At 48.7% G+C, this 16,076-nt stretch overlaps 1 protein-coding gene across 12 annotated transcripts in view; it reads left to right on the plus strand.

The window, feature by feature from the left end:
- PLEKHA7 (pleckstrin homology domain containing A7) overlaps positions 1–16,076 on the plus strand; it is a gene marked incomplete at its 5' end in the record, with an annotated part of 212,625 nt that overhangs the window by 182,284 nt on the left and 14,265 nt on the right. For 9 of the 12 annotated variants that reach the window (XM_079930112.1, XM_079930104.1, XM_079930108.1 and 6 more), the window contains 6 exons: positions 4,766–4,891; positions 5,010–5,090; positions 6,012–6,161; positions 6,727–6,828; positions 11,843–11,951; positions 12,120–12,346. In XM_079930112.1, the coding sequence (XP_079786238.1) occupies positions 4,766–4,891; positions 5,010–5,090; positions 6,012–6,161; positions 6,727–6,828; positions 11,843–11,951; positions 12,120–12,346 (795 nt within the window). The remainder of the gene's footprint in view (positions 1–4,765; positions 4,892–5,009; positions 5,091–6,011; positions 6,162–6,726; positions 6,829–11,842; positions 11,952–12,119; positions 12,347–16,076) is intronic. The other 3 variants (XM_079930110.1, XM_079930111.1, XM_079930114.1) reach the window with 1 other exon arrangement.

A 16,076-nucleotide genomic window follows, 5' to 3' on the forward strand; every position in this document is an offset into this window, starting at 1 on the left:
TTGGATTAGAACCGCTGGAAATGATGCCCAGAATTCTGTGTTTTTAAAATCAAGCTCTGGGGTGATTCTTGTGAACAGTAAGCGGAGGTCTTTTATTCTGAAGAGAGATTGTTAACGCTGGTCATGAACTAGAGCAATGAAAATGGATGCTTGGGTCTTACCCCTTAGAAACGCTGATTTAATTGGTAATACTCAGGTATTACTCTTTAAGAAAGAAAGACACTCCCTAGGTGTGCTAATGTGTAGGTATGGCTGAGAAACATGGTTTAAAAGCAGTGGTCCTCAAAGCGTGATCCCAGATGAACAGTGTCAGCAATTTCTGGGGCTCTGTTAGAAATGAGCAGTCTTGGCTCCCACCCCAGAGCTGCCTAGTGAGAACCTTTGGAGGTGGGGCCCAGCCCTCCAGATGATTCTGAAGCATGCTCAAGTGTGAGAACCATTTTTCAGTGGAGTGATTCCCACTCCTGGCTGCACATCAGACCCACCCAGGAGGGCTTTTAAGAATCCCAGTGCCTAGGCCCCACCCCAGGCCAATTACATCCAAGTTTTCTTGGAGTGGGACTCAGGCATCAGTCTTTTAAAGCTCCTGGGTGATCTCAGTGGTGGAGGCAGGGTTGAGATCCAGGGTCTTAGTGGGTGGGGACGGTTCCTTCTCAAAGGAGCTGGAAGCATTTGGCATCATGGGTAAGACATAGTGGTTTAGGTGTGCAGGCGAGGGTCTGAGGGACCAAAGGTGGGTGGGGCTGAGACTAATGCATGGCTCCACTCTAAACTACAGATTCAGTATCTTACAGTATGTGATGGTGGGAGGACAGGGGAAGAAGCAGTCCCCTCTTGCCTTCTGTGGCAGAACCAGGAAGGACATGGGCACTGAAATCAGCACTCTCACGAAGATCCTTCAGGCAGCGCTTATGATCCCCCATTTACGGATGAGGGAACTGAAGTCTGGAAAGGTCCACCGGCTGGGAAGCCGCATAACCAGGCTGAGACACACTCATTTGAACTGCACAACGCACATCCTCCTTAAGGTTTCCCCTTGCCAGTTCCCCAAATTCTGGCTTCTTCAAATGTCATTTGATGTCTTACCTGTTACGATTTGTTGTATTTGCCTTTTTGTTTGGAACAGATAAAAAATAATGAACCTTTGATCAACGTGCTTTACAAAGTGCTGAAGAAGTCAGCACAGGGCTGTCGGCCCAGGAGAAGCGTAAGATGATCTGATCTGTATCTCCAGGCGGGGCCATTCCATTGCTTCTGGCTCAGTGCCGACTCCATCACTTGCTTCACCAGGGGCTCTCCTGACCGCCTCCAGGCTTCCCGCGAGTCATTTCGGTTTATTTTCTGTCTCTTGAAGCTCCCTCAGCGTTTTGGCTGGTGCACGAGGCTGAGCCTCTCATCCGTAGCGTTTTGTGACTCCATCTTTTGCGCTGCCATTGGGGGCGGGGGGGTGGTGGGGCTTGCCTAGCTTGCCACCAGCTTGTGTTGTGTCCCCATCCTCGCTCGTCTGCCTTCATGGTGAGGGCTGCCCTAGAGCCTGGGTTCCTTGGGAGGGAGCAGCAGTTCCTGGTCACCTTGGAGGAGCTGGGGTGTCCCAGGATTCCACCGTGGCCCAGGGATCAGGGTGGCTCTTCTTCAGGGCAGGGTGTTGATGTTTGAAAACGTTCTGGAGCTGGACTAGAACAAAACGCCCACCTCCCCACCACCCACCCTTTGAGAGATGCAGAGGTAGTGCCTGAAACGTGGCCAGCTTTTACAGCATTCCAAGGGAGGCTGCAGGTTGGAAAGCGGGAGCTGTGTCCAGTCATCTTGAGCCCTGCATATAGGTGTCTTGGGATGTGCTGGAGGGGAGTAAGGTGCCTGGGAGGCCTTTAATTGCTTTCCGACGTGGAGACTCTCTCAGATGGATGAGTGCCCACTAACTTTCACTTTTTCTGGTGACAGAGCTGCTAGGGACCCATAGTTGATGTTTTGAATGGATTTAAACATTGCTATCACAAATGTGCAATTTTAAAAGGAAAATGAGGTGGAATATACTGTTTGTGGCTGTGTCTTAGAAGCCTCAGCTCTCTGGAACAAAGCTAAATTCAGAAGCTTCAAGGGCCTGTGAGTTGTGTAAACACTGTCACGAAGCCCCTGCTCTAAACCCTGTGACCTTTATTCCACAGAAAGAGGTCTCAGGCCCTGAGCACAGCCAGCTCACCTCGTTTTGTCACATTCACAGACTCACTAAGCAAACGCTTCTCACGCCGGGCCCTGGGCTGGGCTTTGACGGTACGCAGAAAATACATCACAGTCCCCACAGTCCCTCCTAATTAGGTTATTGTCAAGTGAGGGGAGACAACAGATCATCTACTAAGGCCCATGATAGTGGCAGACACAAGGGGTGGGAGGATGTCCCTTGTTGGGTACCAAACCCAGATGGAGGGAGGGAGACAGGGAAGAGCAGCAAGTGTGTCCCTTCTGCTGAGTTTCTAATCCTCATAGACTCAGTCATTTGAACTCCTAATTCATAGCACCTTAAAAGCAGCACATTAAAAGGGGACAAAGACAAAGTTACTTCTTAGGAAAGAGGGAGTGCTCATATCCTGAGAGAGAGAAGAAACATTATACGTCAATCTGAAATGGAAATGAAAGCGCAGACATTTGGGAGCATTTAGCTAGATAGGCAAATAGTCCTAATCACAAACTTCTAAGAAATTCTATATTACTGATTTTTGTAATGACTCTGATTCATCCCCCAGAAGGTTGAATTTATATTCAGTGTTCTGTGAAGGTAGTAAAGGACATACTTTTAGAAAGCTTTCCATCAAAAAGTTTAAAAGACAGCTTTCTGAAAGTGCCCTTTTTGTGCAGAAATACCTCATTCCTCGCCTGATGGTGCTGGATAAATGAGGCATTGCTCAGTTAGACTCTCTGCCTTGCTATTTCAGTATCAAAAACATATCATCTGGAAGAAGCTTCAGTGACATAAAGGGAAGAGTTTTGCTAAAAGGAGAAGTCCCCAAAGAATTATCTCAATTTGAAAATGATTGCTTCCTAGGAAGCGAGGCAAGGGTCAGCCCCTTGGAGAGTAGACAAGCTTACGGCGCCTCACTTTGGCAAAGGACTGTGACACAGAGCGAAGACTCCCCTACCTCTACCGGCTAGGGTCCCAAGTCCTGCCTGGGAAATTCAACACCTGCCTGGTTGTTGGTGGTTCACCGGGATTACTTCCCCTTCCTCGCTTCCCACACGGCGCCCCCGACCCTTGCAGGAGCATTTTTTGTGGATTGTTGCTGCGGTCAGTGTGTTCTGTGACTGTGTGTATGGTTGTATGTAAACAAAATTTGCCAGTTTGAAGAGCAGAATTTGGCCGGAGTTCTACTTTTTCTAGGACTGACCTACATGTATTTCCCTTTCACCTACCTGTGAGGCAATAATCAATTTGCCGAGTGCATTCCAGTGTGCCAGGCCTTCCGTTCGGGGCTGACTGTACCAAGATAAAGAAGACAGCGGTCCCTATCCTCTACTGTGCCGCCAAAGGGAGCAGGGGAATGAGTGGGGGCGGGTCTGCAGCCCAGGCTCAGCCTTCCGCTCAGGGCGTGGAGAGGGCTTCTCCCTTGACCTTTAGATTTGGTCACGTGGTCCGCTTGAGTTTTGAGGGGAATGTTTGCTAATATATCTCTGCTTCTGATTCACACTCACAAACTTAATGGAGTAGGGAGAAAGTGAGGGCCATTTCTCCAGCAGCTGTGTGTCCCTCCGTACTGGGACCCTCTGCATAGCTAGCTCTGCTATAGCTAGCTCCATCCTCCATTTCTCTGGTCAGATCTGCAAAATGGAGTTCAGCCAGACGGCCTCCCCTACAAGGGGCACGTTTGACCTGGCCATCCCTGACCATGGTTTGGCCATGGGGGTACATCTATGAAAATGGTTCCCCTGCCCCTGCACAGTTTTTGACGAAGAAGGAGATTTGGAGGAAATGAAAACACGGACTAAAAGAGTGTTTAACTTCATAGGTGTCAGTGAGAGATGGGCAACGTGTCGCCCACGCTGGGTCTAGGGAAAGATGGCAAATGTTGTGAAATTCCACTGGCTTCTAAGTTTGGGTGATTTTTGTCCACTGCTTTGTGGTTTCCTTTCTTGAGAGGACAGGGTAGCTTGTAACTTGTATTGCAAGTACAGCTATTCAGGGATCAGTTGAAAACCTCAGCCAGGAACAGTCCAGGTTTCTTCTCTTGGCCAGATCCTTTTCCCAAATAGGAGAAGAGTGAGGAAGGCTGATCTTAGTCATGGGGAGGTGGGCTATTCAGACTTCCTTGAAGTAAGGCTCAACAATGCCCAAGGGATTTGCTAGTTCTTCTTGGTCCACCCATCCTATGGCCCTGGGCGGGGTCGTGGACTTCTGTTAATTATGTTTGACCCCAGGTTTAGTAGCAAAACTCTCTTATCAGTGGCGAATCTTCCAAGATTCATACTGAACTCACTTGGGGCAAATTTAAGCCTTTACAGTTGATGATACTGTAACTTGAAAGTCTGTGTTTTCTTCAATTTGAGAAATTTACAAGTACTACTAAAAGATCTCAAAAAGGTTTTCTTTTTTCCCTGAAATGAAATAAGCATAAAAATAAAGCAGGTATTGCCCAAGTTTTTGCCCTTTCCATGCCGTGACCCTACCTGCCACTGACGAGACTTCCACACCTGTCCGTTGTAGGGGTAACTTTCCTTCTTGACTTCTGATTCCGAACCCCGTGGTTAAACCTCCTTTAAATTGTTCACCTCCCAGATGACAGGCCGGGATCTTCTCAAGGACCGAAGTCTGAGGCCAGTGAAGATTGCCGAGAGTGACATTGACGTGAGTGAGCAGAGTAACAGGCTGACCCCTCACCTGCCTGCTGCCTCCAGACCCAGGGTGGGCAGCTTCGGGCAGGGTTTGGATGGCTCTGTAGCCCAAGGCTTTTGGATCATGCTCCAAGGCCATGGCCTTTTCTCATCATCCCAGGCCCTCTCCAACCTGTTCTTGTTCACAGGTTAAACTGAGCGTCTTCTGTGAACAAGACAGGATCCTCCAGGACTTGGAAGACAAGATACGAGCCCTCAAGGAGAACAAAGTATGTATCGGTTTTGCGTAGTCTTGGGCTGGGTGGCAGGGGTTTTGTCATCCTGTGTTTCCTCAGTATAGGCTGGACTCTCATGTTAGTACTGGACAACAGATGTCTGTTTATCCAGAACAACGTCTTTGAATTTAAAGGGTATTTCTTGTGGGGTTTCTGTCTGAACCCAGAGGAAACCTTATAGGGAGACCTCAGCCTACTTATTCCAAGTACTACCTCCCGGACCTTAATTCTGCTCTGGGCCACCCCCACCTCTCCCTGGAAGCCCTGTGAGGTGAGCCTGGGAGAGTACGGCTCCACTGGCTTGCAGTGATGACCCCAGGCTCCTGAACCCCAGGGAAGCGGGGGCTGCCTTGGAGAAAGTGACCAGAGTCGTAGCAGGGCAGAGGCTCTCACCTCCTAAAGCTCCTTTCCTCTAAGGATCTGGGCCATAGGGGAAGCGAGTCTGGTCGGGAGGGGAGGAATAGGCTGGTAGCCACTGATGTTTGGTCTCTTAGACACTTCGTGTGAATTTTTTCTTTTCCGCATTTTAACAAGGCATTATATTTGTGACGCTCAAGGTTTATAAATAACATGGCCTTTTTATTCAAGTGCTTCAAGAGTTTTCCATCTGTTCTTTGATTTAGCCTCATAGTTTATCCCCTAAGGAGTGGACGGCCTAATGCCCAGTTTATAGATGAGGAAACAGGCACAGAGCTGTTAGGTGATTTGTCCCAGGAGGCCACCCAACGGGCAGAGTCAGAGCTGGAATCAGAGGCCTTGACTCTCAGGCCCCTAGCTGGGTGCTGGCCCCTGGCCCCTTCAGCCTCGGTTAGATCCAGCAGGTTTGCTTAGTTCCTGGTGTGGCGTGGCGTGGCGGGGTTGGAGGGGACGGGACTGCCATTCTCCTGCTCTTTGGCCCCGGTCTGTCTGGTGCAGGATCAGCTGGAATCCGTGCTGGAGGTGTTGCACAGACAGATGGAGCAGTACCGAGACCAGCCCCAGCACCTGGAGAAGATTGCCTACCAGCAGAGGCTGCTGCAGGAGGACCTTGTCCACATCCGGGCAGAGCTCTCCAGAGAGTCCACTGTGCGTAGAGGGTGTGGAGGGTGGCAGACGCTCCCCTGCCCTCCCCAGCATGGGCTGGCCAGGGGGCTGCTTTTCTCACCTCCCAAGCTGTAGTGGAGTTGGTGGCTGGGGGCGAGAGTCTTGGCATAGGAGAACGCCTCCAGGCTGCCTCCTAACAGTAGCTTACCTTGTCTCTACCGGTGCCTTAAGGTGCTTTCTGCCAGTGACTCCTGGGTGGCTACAGCGACACCCAAGGGGTCAGATGTTTGAGAGCAGCCTGCAAGACTGTTCCCCTGATCTGTGTACAGTTAACTCTGAGACGTCAGAATTTCTACTCTTTTATTTGTCTATCTGATGTGGTACAGGCCCTTTCTGCCAGAACTGGGAACCAAAGCATCCCCAAGGGTGGGAGAGGGGACGGTGCAGGTGGCCTGTCTGTCTCCCCAGGCCTGCCTGAGACCCACCAGGCTCCCCTTCCCTCTTCCCCTGTCGGGTCAGCAGTGGTCAGGAGCACAGGTGCTCATGGGGCCTTCTGAGGGGTGGGCGTGGCATAACGAAGAATCAGAAGCATTTCCTTGGCCAACAGGAGATGGAAAATGCCTGGAATGAATACCTGAAGTTAGAGAGAGATGTGGAGCAGCTGAAGCAGACCCTGCAGGAGCGACACAGAAGAGCCTTTTTTTTCCAGGTGACCCAAGGGTTCTTCATCCCTTCTGAGCTCTGATTTCTTCTTGGAGTCTTCACCTGTGGGGGATGTTAGCCCTACCCAGGGGCCTTCTCTTTTTGCACCTGGACTCAGCCTGCTCACCACCCCAAGCGCTCCCTTGGGGAACCCTTGCCCCAGCCAGGCTCTCGTGAGAAACCTCCCCTCAGCTCCCCCTGCCTCTTTGCCCTCAAAGACAAGCTCCTGGGCATTTTTCTAAGGGTTTTACTACTGATCATTTGGGGAAACAGCCCCAAGGGGAGACAGTAGTGACCTAACCTTGCAGATACTTGAGGGTGATCTGTGTTCCTGGTTCTTGGCCCTGCCTTGGGTTCCTAGCTACTCACTTAGCAGCAGGAAGCCCCGCCTCCTTCCCTCCCGGACTCCTGAGGATAGATGTTATCAAGCCTTCACCTGATCAGTAGTGTGAATTCAGGCCAGGTGGGGTGATACCCATTGCTGTGGCCCCTGCCTCACTCAGGAAAGGCAGCCTTAGAGCCCTGCCTTCTCTGCCCTAAAACCAGGCTGCCCCGTTGATAACTACCTCTGCCTCCAAAGCTGAGAGGAAGAAAGGCCCTGTGTGGTTTTCCTTCTTCCAGGTTGGGTCCTCCAGCTGCCAGTGTTCCCCCATTGGGTGCCCAACCAGGCTTCTCCCCCACACTCAAAGTTTTGAAAATGGAAAATAGCCTGCTTTTGAACCTAACTTCAGATCTGTATCTCTTCTTTCAGGACCCTGACATAAATTCTATTTATTTGAATTCAGCAAGCATTAACTGAGGGTTCTTGTGTACAAGGCAGCCTGTTGGGCCAGTCTGGGGGCCAGGCTTGCTAACTGATGAACTAGTTCTAGCCAAGCCTCTTCATTCAAGTGACTTAATGAATGTGTTGACTCTCTTCACATCGGCATCACCCCAGAAAACTGAAGGAATTCAGGAGGAGGTTTAGGTTTGTGGACTAGGAGGCTTTTCCCAGGCCCTGCTATGCTTCCACTCACCTCCACTCAGCGCTTTAGAGCTGGTCCCAGAGAGACTGGTCTAGGCGTATGTGGAGGAGACTCTTGCCTGCGGTTCAGGGTTGGCCTGTGAGGTCACGCAGAACTTGTCTGTCTCCTGTGGCTGTTGGGTTTTTCCCATAATTTCCCTTCATTTGAGCTAACATTTTCCTCTTCTTTTTGTATCCCCAGTATTTAGCATAGTGGCTTGAAAATAAATAGGTGAATATTGTTGGCAAAGTCCTTTAAACAATTGTTTCTAGTTACTAGTTCCTTGAACTGTTCGGTCTCATTAGACTTATCTTCTTGGACTTCAACCATCCACATTAATTTCAGCCATAATTTTTTTTTGAGCTTTTCATTCCTTATGTTTCTTTAATTATACAGAAAACACATAAATGCATCTCCCTGGAAAGTCCAAACAATGAGAAGCAAAACTAAAACAGGACACAAAAGCTCCTCCTCCCTCCTTCCCTTCTCTGCCCAGTCCCTCACCTTCCCAGCATGTAATCAGTGCCATCGGTTCGCAGTGTTGCCTTCCACACCATTTTCTGTGCATTTCCAAACGTATGCACGTACATAGTATCATATAATTTATTTGGGGGAGGGAGTTGGGCTTACTTAAACAGGAATCATACTTACACACATTGTTTGGTAACTTGCTTTTTTTGTCATAACTGTATGTAATGGAAATCTTTCCAAGAAAGATACCCCCAAGTTTATGCTGCCCTGTATGGTAGCTATTTAAATTTAAACATAAATTAATTAAAATTAACTGAATTAAAAATATATTCCTTAGCCACACCAGAATTATTTCATGTGGCTAGTGGCTTTCTGTATTGGACAGCACAGATTATGGAAGATTTACATAATCTCAGAAATTGTATTAGACATTGTTGGTCTTGATGCTACAGGTTTCATAGTGTGTGGATATCCCATACTTTATTTAGCCATTCCTCTTCTGATGGGCATTTAAATTATTTGCAGTGTTTTGCTTTTATAAATGGTATCACAGTGAGCATCTATGTAACTGCCTTTAGAGCTTGTTTATGAGCATTTATCTAAGATAGGCTCCTAGGAGTGGACTTGTTGGGTTGACTTGAGTGTACATCTTAAATGTTGGCAGATACCGCCAAATCACCCTCTAAAAGGCTGCACTCATTCGCCCTCCCACCCATAGTGCATGAGAGTACTGAACCTGTTTACCCACATCCTTGCCAACACTTGATGTTATCGGTCTTCTTAGTTTTTGCCAGTCTGCGTGCTGAAAAAGGACATCATGTTTTTATCTGCATTCATTTAATTACTAGTAGGTTAAACATCTTTTTTTATGATTATTGGCTATTTGTATTTCTACTGTGCCTTACTTCGTGGTAATGTAACATACAGCAGGCCCAGGATCTTTTTTTCCCTCCAGAAAATAAATGGGTGCCGTGTATAGGTCTTGTCACGGACCTCCTAGAGAACTTAGCCCTGTAAGTCACTAGGAGATAGGCCAGTCTGAAGCCTGGTCCCTGCAGCTTGATTTCCACCTAGCCTAGTGGCATTGCTCATGCTTTCCCTGAGTGCCACGATGACCTGGGAAGCTCACAAAGCCTTTCTTTGAGCCGGCTCTGTGCTAACTGCTTTGGTGTAATTCTAGGCCAGGCAAGCTGTTAGAGTCCTGAATAAATCATTGACGCTGGAGATAGGCTTGCAGCCCCATATGCAAATTCTCAGCAGTGGGGCTTGGAAACTCACCCCTCTTTAGTCAGGGTTGGCTGTGAGAAAACCCATAGCCTTTTGAGTAAAGATGAGTCGCTTTATTTATGAAGATCCTCATGGCCACCCAAGCAGGGAAACCAGAGGGTAAGAGAACTTCCAGGTAACCCTGAGAGTCAGTGAGAGGTGAGGCTACGTGTAGGTGTCCCTACGTCTGGACAGTGAGTTCAAGCCTTTGCTGAATGTAGTACATTGGAGCCTTCCTGCTCGGTGTGATGTGAGGATACAGGTATGAAACCCCACTCTCGTGTTCCCCAAAAGCTTCCTTCACCTTGTCGTTAAGTTCTGAAATTCCATCGTCCTTGGATTGAAGTTCTCTGGCCTTTGCTCCTCTCTGCTCTTCTCTTACACGTTGAGGTGACAGGCAAAATGGGGGCAGGATTGTGAACTGACAGGTAGAAGTACGCCAGGTAGACTGCCAGGGGAGGAAAGAGAGAGAGAGGGAGAGATGATCTTAACCACATGCTCCTTCTTCACCTGTTCCCAAACACTCTGCTTGGGGACCTCAGCTCTAGAGATAATCCTGTTAGCTCAGTAACGTGTCTGTTTTAGGACACTCGTTCTTTAGTGGGGAGCTGAGCATTAAGCCTGTTATTTGCTTATCAGCCCTGAGGATGTGCACTGGCGTTGGAAGGGTGGAGAGAGTATGAGAGTGTGAGCTCCCCTTAGGAGGGAGGCTTCAGACGTCTGTTGTTATGCCTGTTAGATAGTATTTGATCAGGGAATTTTATGTGATTGGTCCTTTATTTATTCAGCGTACATGTACTGAGAACCTGCTCACTGCCCAGCCCTGTGGGGATGTATCCAGGAGCAGTGGTCCATAAATATCACACACGTGAGAACTCTTCCAATTGAGGCCAGCGATGTACCTGGAAAGGAGATAGGGGTGTGGAGCCTTCCTTTTTAAGTCCATGGGGTGGGACCATGATAATTTTTTAAAAAAGAATACCATATCTGATGTTTACACAACTCGATTAAAAGGTGCCCACGACCCTTTAATCACAGCAGACCCTGCTCACCTCTTTCTAGGGCCTCTTCCCTGGTGGTTTGGGTGTAGCTTCTCAGAGTTTGCGCATGGTTGTATAGCCTGCCTCTTTTCCCATCGTACTTTTAAAAAAAAATAACAGCTTTATCATGTAATTCACATACCATAAAATTCACTATTTTAAAGTATGTAATTCACTGATTTTTTTTTTTTTTTTTTTTAGCACATTCACAGAGTTGGGTAACCATCCCCACAGTCAGCTGTGTAACATTTCCATCAAGCCCCCAAAGCAACCCGGTACCCATTTACAGTCACTCCCCACCCCCACCCCAACTTTCTACCCCTGCTCTAGCCAAGGACTAATCTACTTCCTGTCTTTATGGACTTAATCTATTCTGGACGGTTCCTATGAATGAAATCATACAGGATGTGGCACTTTGTGTCCGGCTTCTTTCACTTAGCATCATGTTTCCAAGGTTCATCCATGTGGTAGCAGACATAGTACTTCATTCCTTTTTACTGCCAAATAATATCCACTGCCCCTTATACTAAATCCCACATCCCAAGATTCAGCTCTGTCTTCAAAAAGATGCCCTTTATGTTCTAGGGATGATGTAACCTCTAGTCCTTGCCTTCTCTTCCCTTCTGCCGTGGTTGCCTAAGACAGTCTTTTTTTAAATTGTAAAATATATGTAGCATAAAAACTTACCTAACCATTTTTAAGTGTACAGTTTGGTCCTGTTAAGTGGATTCACATTGTTGTACAGCCAATCTCCAGAAATGTTTTTCATCTTGAAAAACTGCAACTCTGTACACATTAAACAACAATCTGCATTCCCCCCTCCCCCCAGCCAAAAGTGGAGCTCTGTACCCATTAACAAAACAATCCCTGTTCCCCCTCGTCCCAGCCTCTGGCAACCACCCTTCTATTTTTCTGTCTCTGAATTTGGCTACTTTAGATAACCTCATATAAGTGGAATCATACAGTATTTAAGGGAGTCTATTTTTAAGTGAGGTGGAAACAGGAAAGGTAGACTGTGAGAGCTTCTCTGAAACTTCTCCCCTGGACCCTGGGCATCTTTCACGTCTACACTTGCCCAGGAAGCCATGAAGCAGGCTTGGCTGTAGACCTGGTGGGGTTTCCAAAGGGTATACTGCCCCCCAGGGTGAGGGGCTCTGTCTGAATGACAGCAGAAGTCCTAAGAAGAAACTTCTGGTGAGGAGCTAAGAAGGAAGTGAACCCACTGCCTCCTCTTCCTCAGGAGAAATCGCAGATACAGAAGGATCTCTGGAGGATCGAAGATGTCACTGCAGGCCTGAGTGCAAATAAAGAGAACTTCAGAATCCTGGTGGAATCGGTCAAAAATCCGGGTGAGCGGGCCATCTTCCTGGGAGTGGGGGTGGTGGAGGCCAGCGCCTGGAGCCTGGGGGATGGCCCCTGGGGAGGTCGGGCCTTCGTGGCCTAAGTCACTCCCCTTGTCCTCTGAGGAAGAGGGTCTTTGTTTCATCGCACCCTTTGCTTCTCTCCACACCCCTCAGAGAGGAAAACAGTGCCTTTGTTTCCTTACCCGCCTGTGCCTTCAATCTCCTCTTCTGAGAGCAAGCCGTCCCTGCTGCCCAGCCCTCCCACCAGCCCCATGCGGACCCCTCTGGAGGTTCGACTCTTCCCCCAGCTGCAAACCTACGTGCCGTACCGACCTCACCTGCCCCAGCTGAGGAAGGTGATGTCTCCCCTTCAGTCACCAACCAAGACGAAGCCCAAAGTTGTGAGTATTGATGACCAGGAGCTGGGCGCTGTCGTTTCCTCTCTGGCAGACGATTGTCCTTCTCTGTCCTCAGGTCCTCTTCTCTTGGGAGAGAAGCTTTTAGGGAAGCTTGGGGAGACAGACCAGCCAGAGTCCTGAGGGGTTCCTGAGCCATGAGCAGTTAAGGAGAGGTAGGGGCTCCTGCCGTTGTGCTTAGTTTCCCAGAACTGGAAGGGCCCTTAGAGGCGATCTAGCCCACTCTCCCATTTTGCAGCTGGGAAAACTGAAGCCTAGCAAGAGGCAGTGACTGCACTGAGTAGGGTAGAATTTGTGATCTGCATCGTGCAGAGGTGTGTGTGGCTGCCCCATGCAGGGCTCCGTGCAAACCTGCGGTTTGGGCAGTGAGCTCATCTTAGCAGAAGAGTATCCTTATCTCCACCTGCAGCTGAGGATCGTGCTGGGTGGTGAGGATACATGTGATCTTCACAGTAACCTCCTGGAGTATAGACAGGAAGGTCAGCATCTCCATCCCACAGGTAAGAGAACTGAGGCCCAAGGTGTTAAAATTTGCACGAGGTCTCCATATTAGTTAGTGGATCCAATCCACATCTCCTGCCCATTCTTTGTGCCATCTGACATGTAACTGGACATGCAGCCCTGGTCCTCAGGTTAGGTATGTGGCCTGTGTGGTTGCCTGGGCCAACACCTTGGCTTGCCTGGCATAGAGAGGGGCCATGCCTTTGGCTGAGTCTGGGAGCACAGAAGACTCTAAGGAAATAAAAGATGTGGTCAAGTACTCTGATAGCTCATGTTTCCAGGGCAGACCAGCCTTGGCTGGAAAACATGAGGGGGCTGGTCCAAGTGACAGGGAAGCTATAGCAGAGGGGACCTTGGAATGGAGACCTCTAGGTTTTCGCCAACAAGGGCTTGAAGGAGCTTTGCCTGGGCACCGTGTATGCTTAGGACATCTGACAAGATCAGTGCACAGTTCACACGAGTTCCCATACCTGGTCTTCACCGTTCACCTGCTTCCAGCCATGGTCTAGAGCCCAGAGCTGGAAGAAATGGTGCAGGGAACCAGGGTCATTGTGAACTTCTTTATCTTGAGATTTCCTTCCCACTCCCAGATCTAAGAGTCATGGAGCACCAACCACAAAACAGGAGGTAGAAAATAGCAAAACAAATAGCAGGAATGGCTGGGACAGACAGGTGCTAATATAATGCAAGATGCCTGCCTCCTGGGACGAGGAGCAAAGAGAAAAAGGCCTGTGAGCGGGACTGCCTGGATTCCAGCCCTTGTCTGTCTCTGGGTCTTCAGGCAAGGCCCATACCCTCTCTGAGCATCCTCAGTTTCCCCTTGTGCAGAACAAGCAGCTTGAAATAGATGAAGACAGAGGCTCCTCTCCATAGCTTGGTTGCTGTGGCTTGGAAGCAGGGCTTTTCAACTTGGTTGAGCATCAGGGTCCCCAAGGTGGGTGGGTCTTCTCTCTCCTCCTCCTAGTTGTATATATGTTCACCAGTTTTACCATTTTTGTTGTTGGTTGCTTGTTTTATATTTATTTTTGTGAAACAATGATATCCATCCTGAAATTGACATAAAACATGGATATTGGGCTTCCCTGGTGACGCAGTGGTTGAGAGTCCGCCTGCCAATGCAGGGGACGCGGGTTCGTGCCCCGGTCCGGGAAGATCCCACATGCCGCGGAGCGGCTGGGCCCGTGAGCCATGGCCGCTGAGCCTGCGTGTCCGGAGCCTGTGCTCCGCAACAGGAGAGGCCACAACAGTGAGAGGCCCGCGTACTGAAAAAAACAAACAAACAAACAAAAAAACATGGATATATAATTTAGTAAATAATAATGAAGAGACTACCCATTTCATACCAACACTCAGACCAAGAAATAGGACTTTTTTTTAAAAATTAATTTTTATTGGAGGATGGCTGCTTTACAATGTGGTTATCCTCCACTGCACAACAAAATGAATCAGCCATATACATACAGATATCCGCTCCCTTTGGGACTTCCTCCCATTAGGTTACCACAGTGCATTAGGTAGAGTTCTCTGTGCTATACAGCATGTTCCCATCAGTTGTCTATTTTATACATAGTATCAATAACGTATATGTGTCGATCCCAGTCTCCCAATTCCTCCCACCCCACCCCTTTCCCCCATGGTATCCTTACATTTGTTCTCTACGTCTGTGACTCTAAGAAATAGGACTTTGCCAGCAATCAGAAGCCCTTGGGCCTGTGGGTCCCTTCCCAGTGTAGGCCCTTTCTCTTTCTCCCAGAGGTAACCACTATCTTGACTTTTTTGATAATTTCCTTGCTTTTTTGTTTTGTTTTGTTTCCCTACCTATATTTGCATCCAAAACACTTCTATTTTGCCCATATATAATACTGTGTTTATTCTTTCATATCTTGCATCCTTTCAACAATATGTTTGTGAGATTCACCCATATTGTTGCATATAGCTATGGTTCTTTCTTTTTTTTTTTTTTTTGTGGTACGTGGGCCTCTCACTGTTGCGGCCTCTCCCGTTTTGGAGCACGGGCTCCGGACACGCAGGCTCAGCGGCCATGGCTCACGGGCCCAGCCTCTCCGCGGCATGTGGGATTTTCCCAGTCCGGGGCACGAACCCGTGTCCCCTGCATAAGCAGGCGGACCCTCAACCACTGTGTCACCAGGGAAGCCCAGTTCTTTCATTTTTATTTGGCTTTTCTTAAATTTAATGTCTTTTTTTTATTAAACAATACTCTGAAAGGGTACAAAATCAAAGGATATAAAAAAATATGTAATGAAACGTCTCCCTTCCACCCTGTGTCTTCAGACATTCTATTCCCTTCACTCAAAGGCAATCAATGGTTTGCGTTTATCTTTCTGGGGGGCTTTTTTAGGAATTGGTGATTCCAAGATCTTGTCAGGATTTGGAAACCACTGATGCTCAGAGAGCCTCTGGGTATCTTAGGTCAGCAGCTTAAACTTCACACAATAATGAAATGTGTTGCTTTAGAAGAGTGCTGATAGACTTTTGTAAAACAAGCTTACAGCACCCTTTCCTGAACTCTGAAAAACAAAGCAAAATGAGGCTAAGAAAGGGGGTGGTTAGGAGGAACGAGTCTGGATGGACATTTGTGCAAGGAGTGGGTGTCCATGGCAGTCAGGGGCCAGGCTGTCTGTCTGTAGAGAGGCCACAGCCCTCGGAGAGCATTGTGGACAGGGGGGTTCAAGGAAAATAGTTACATTCATCCCAGCCCAGGGAGTGGGCTGTGGAGAAGGCAGTGAGTCACCCATCCTGACTGCCTATTCTGTGCCTGAGTCAGGAAGGAGGAAATATTTTGTAACCATGTGCATTTCTGATAGAAAGGGCAGGAGGATGTAGATGGTCCTTGCTCAGATCCCCAGCCTGCTGAAGGATCCAGAGACAGTGCAGGGACCGCGGGCTGGCGCCGTCTGAGCATGGTGGGATGGGGTGGCGGTGGTGGGGTGCTGTCATAAACATACAGGTAAACACAGAGCTACCAACCTGCCTCCCCTGATGGTGCACTCCGAGCCAGTGGAATGAGAGCGTGGACCCGTGTCCTGAGTTCTGCATTGTGTGTAGATCATACTTTGAAAAATGGAAGATGTGTGAATCAAAGGGAAGGATGGGGTTGGAGCAGAGACGTCTCCCGACCTCACAGCTCAACCAGGGGAAACGTTGGCATCTTTGGGCTGAAGTGGTCACTCCCTGCAGACCCAAGGTGTCCTGC

Source organism: Stenella coeruleoalba, assembly GCF_951394435.1.
Source record: "Stenella coeruleoalba genome assembly, chromosome: 8".
NCBI lineage: Eukaryota > Metazoa > Chordata > Mammalia > Artiodactyla > Delphinidae > Stenella > Stenella coeruleoalba.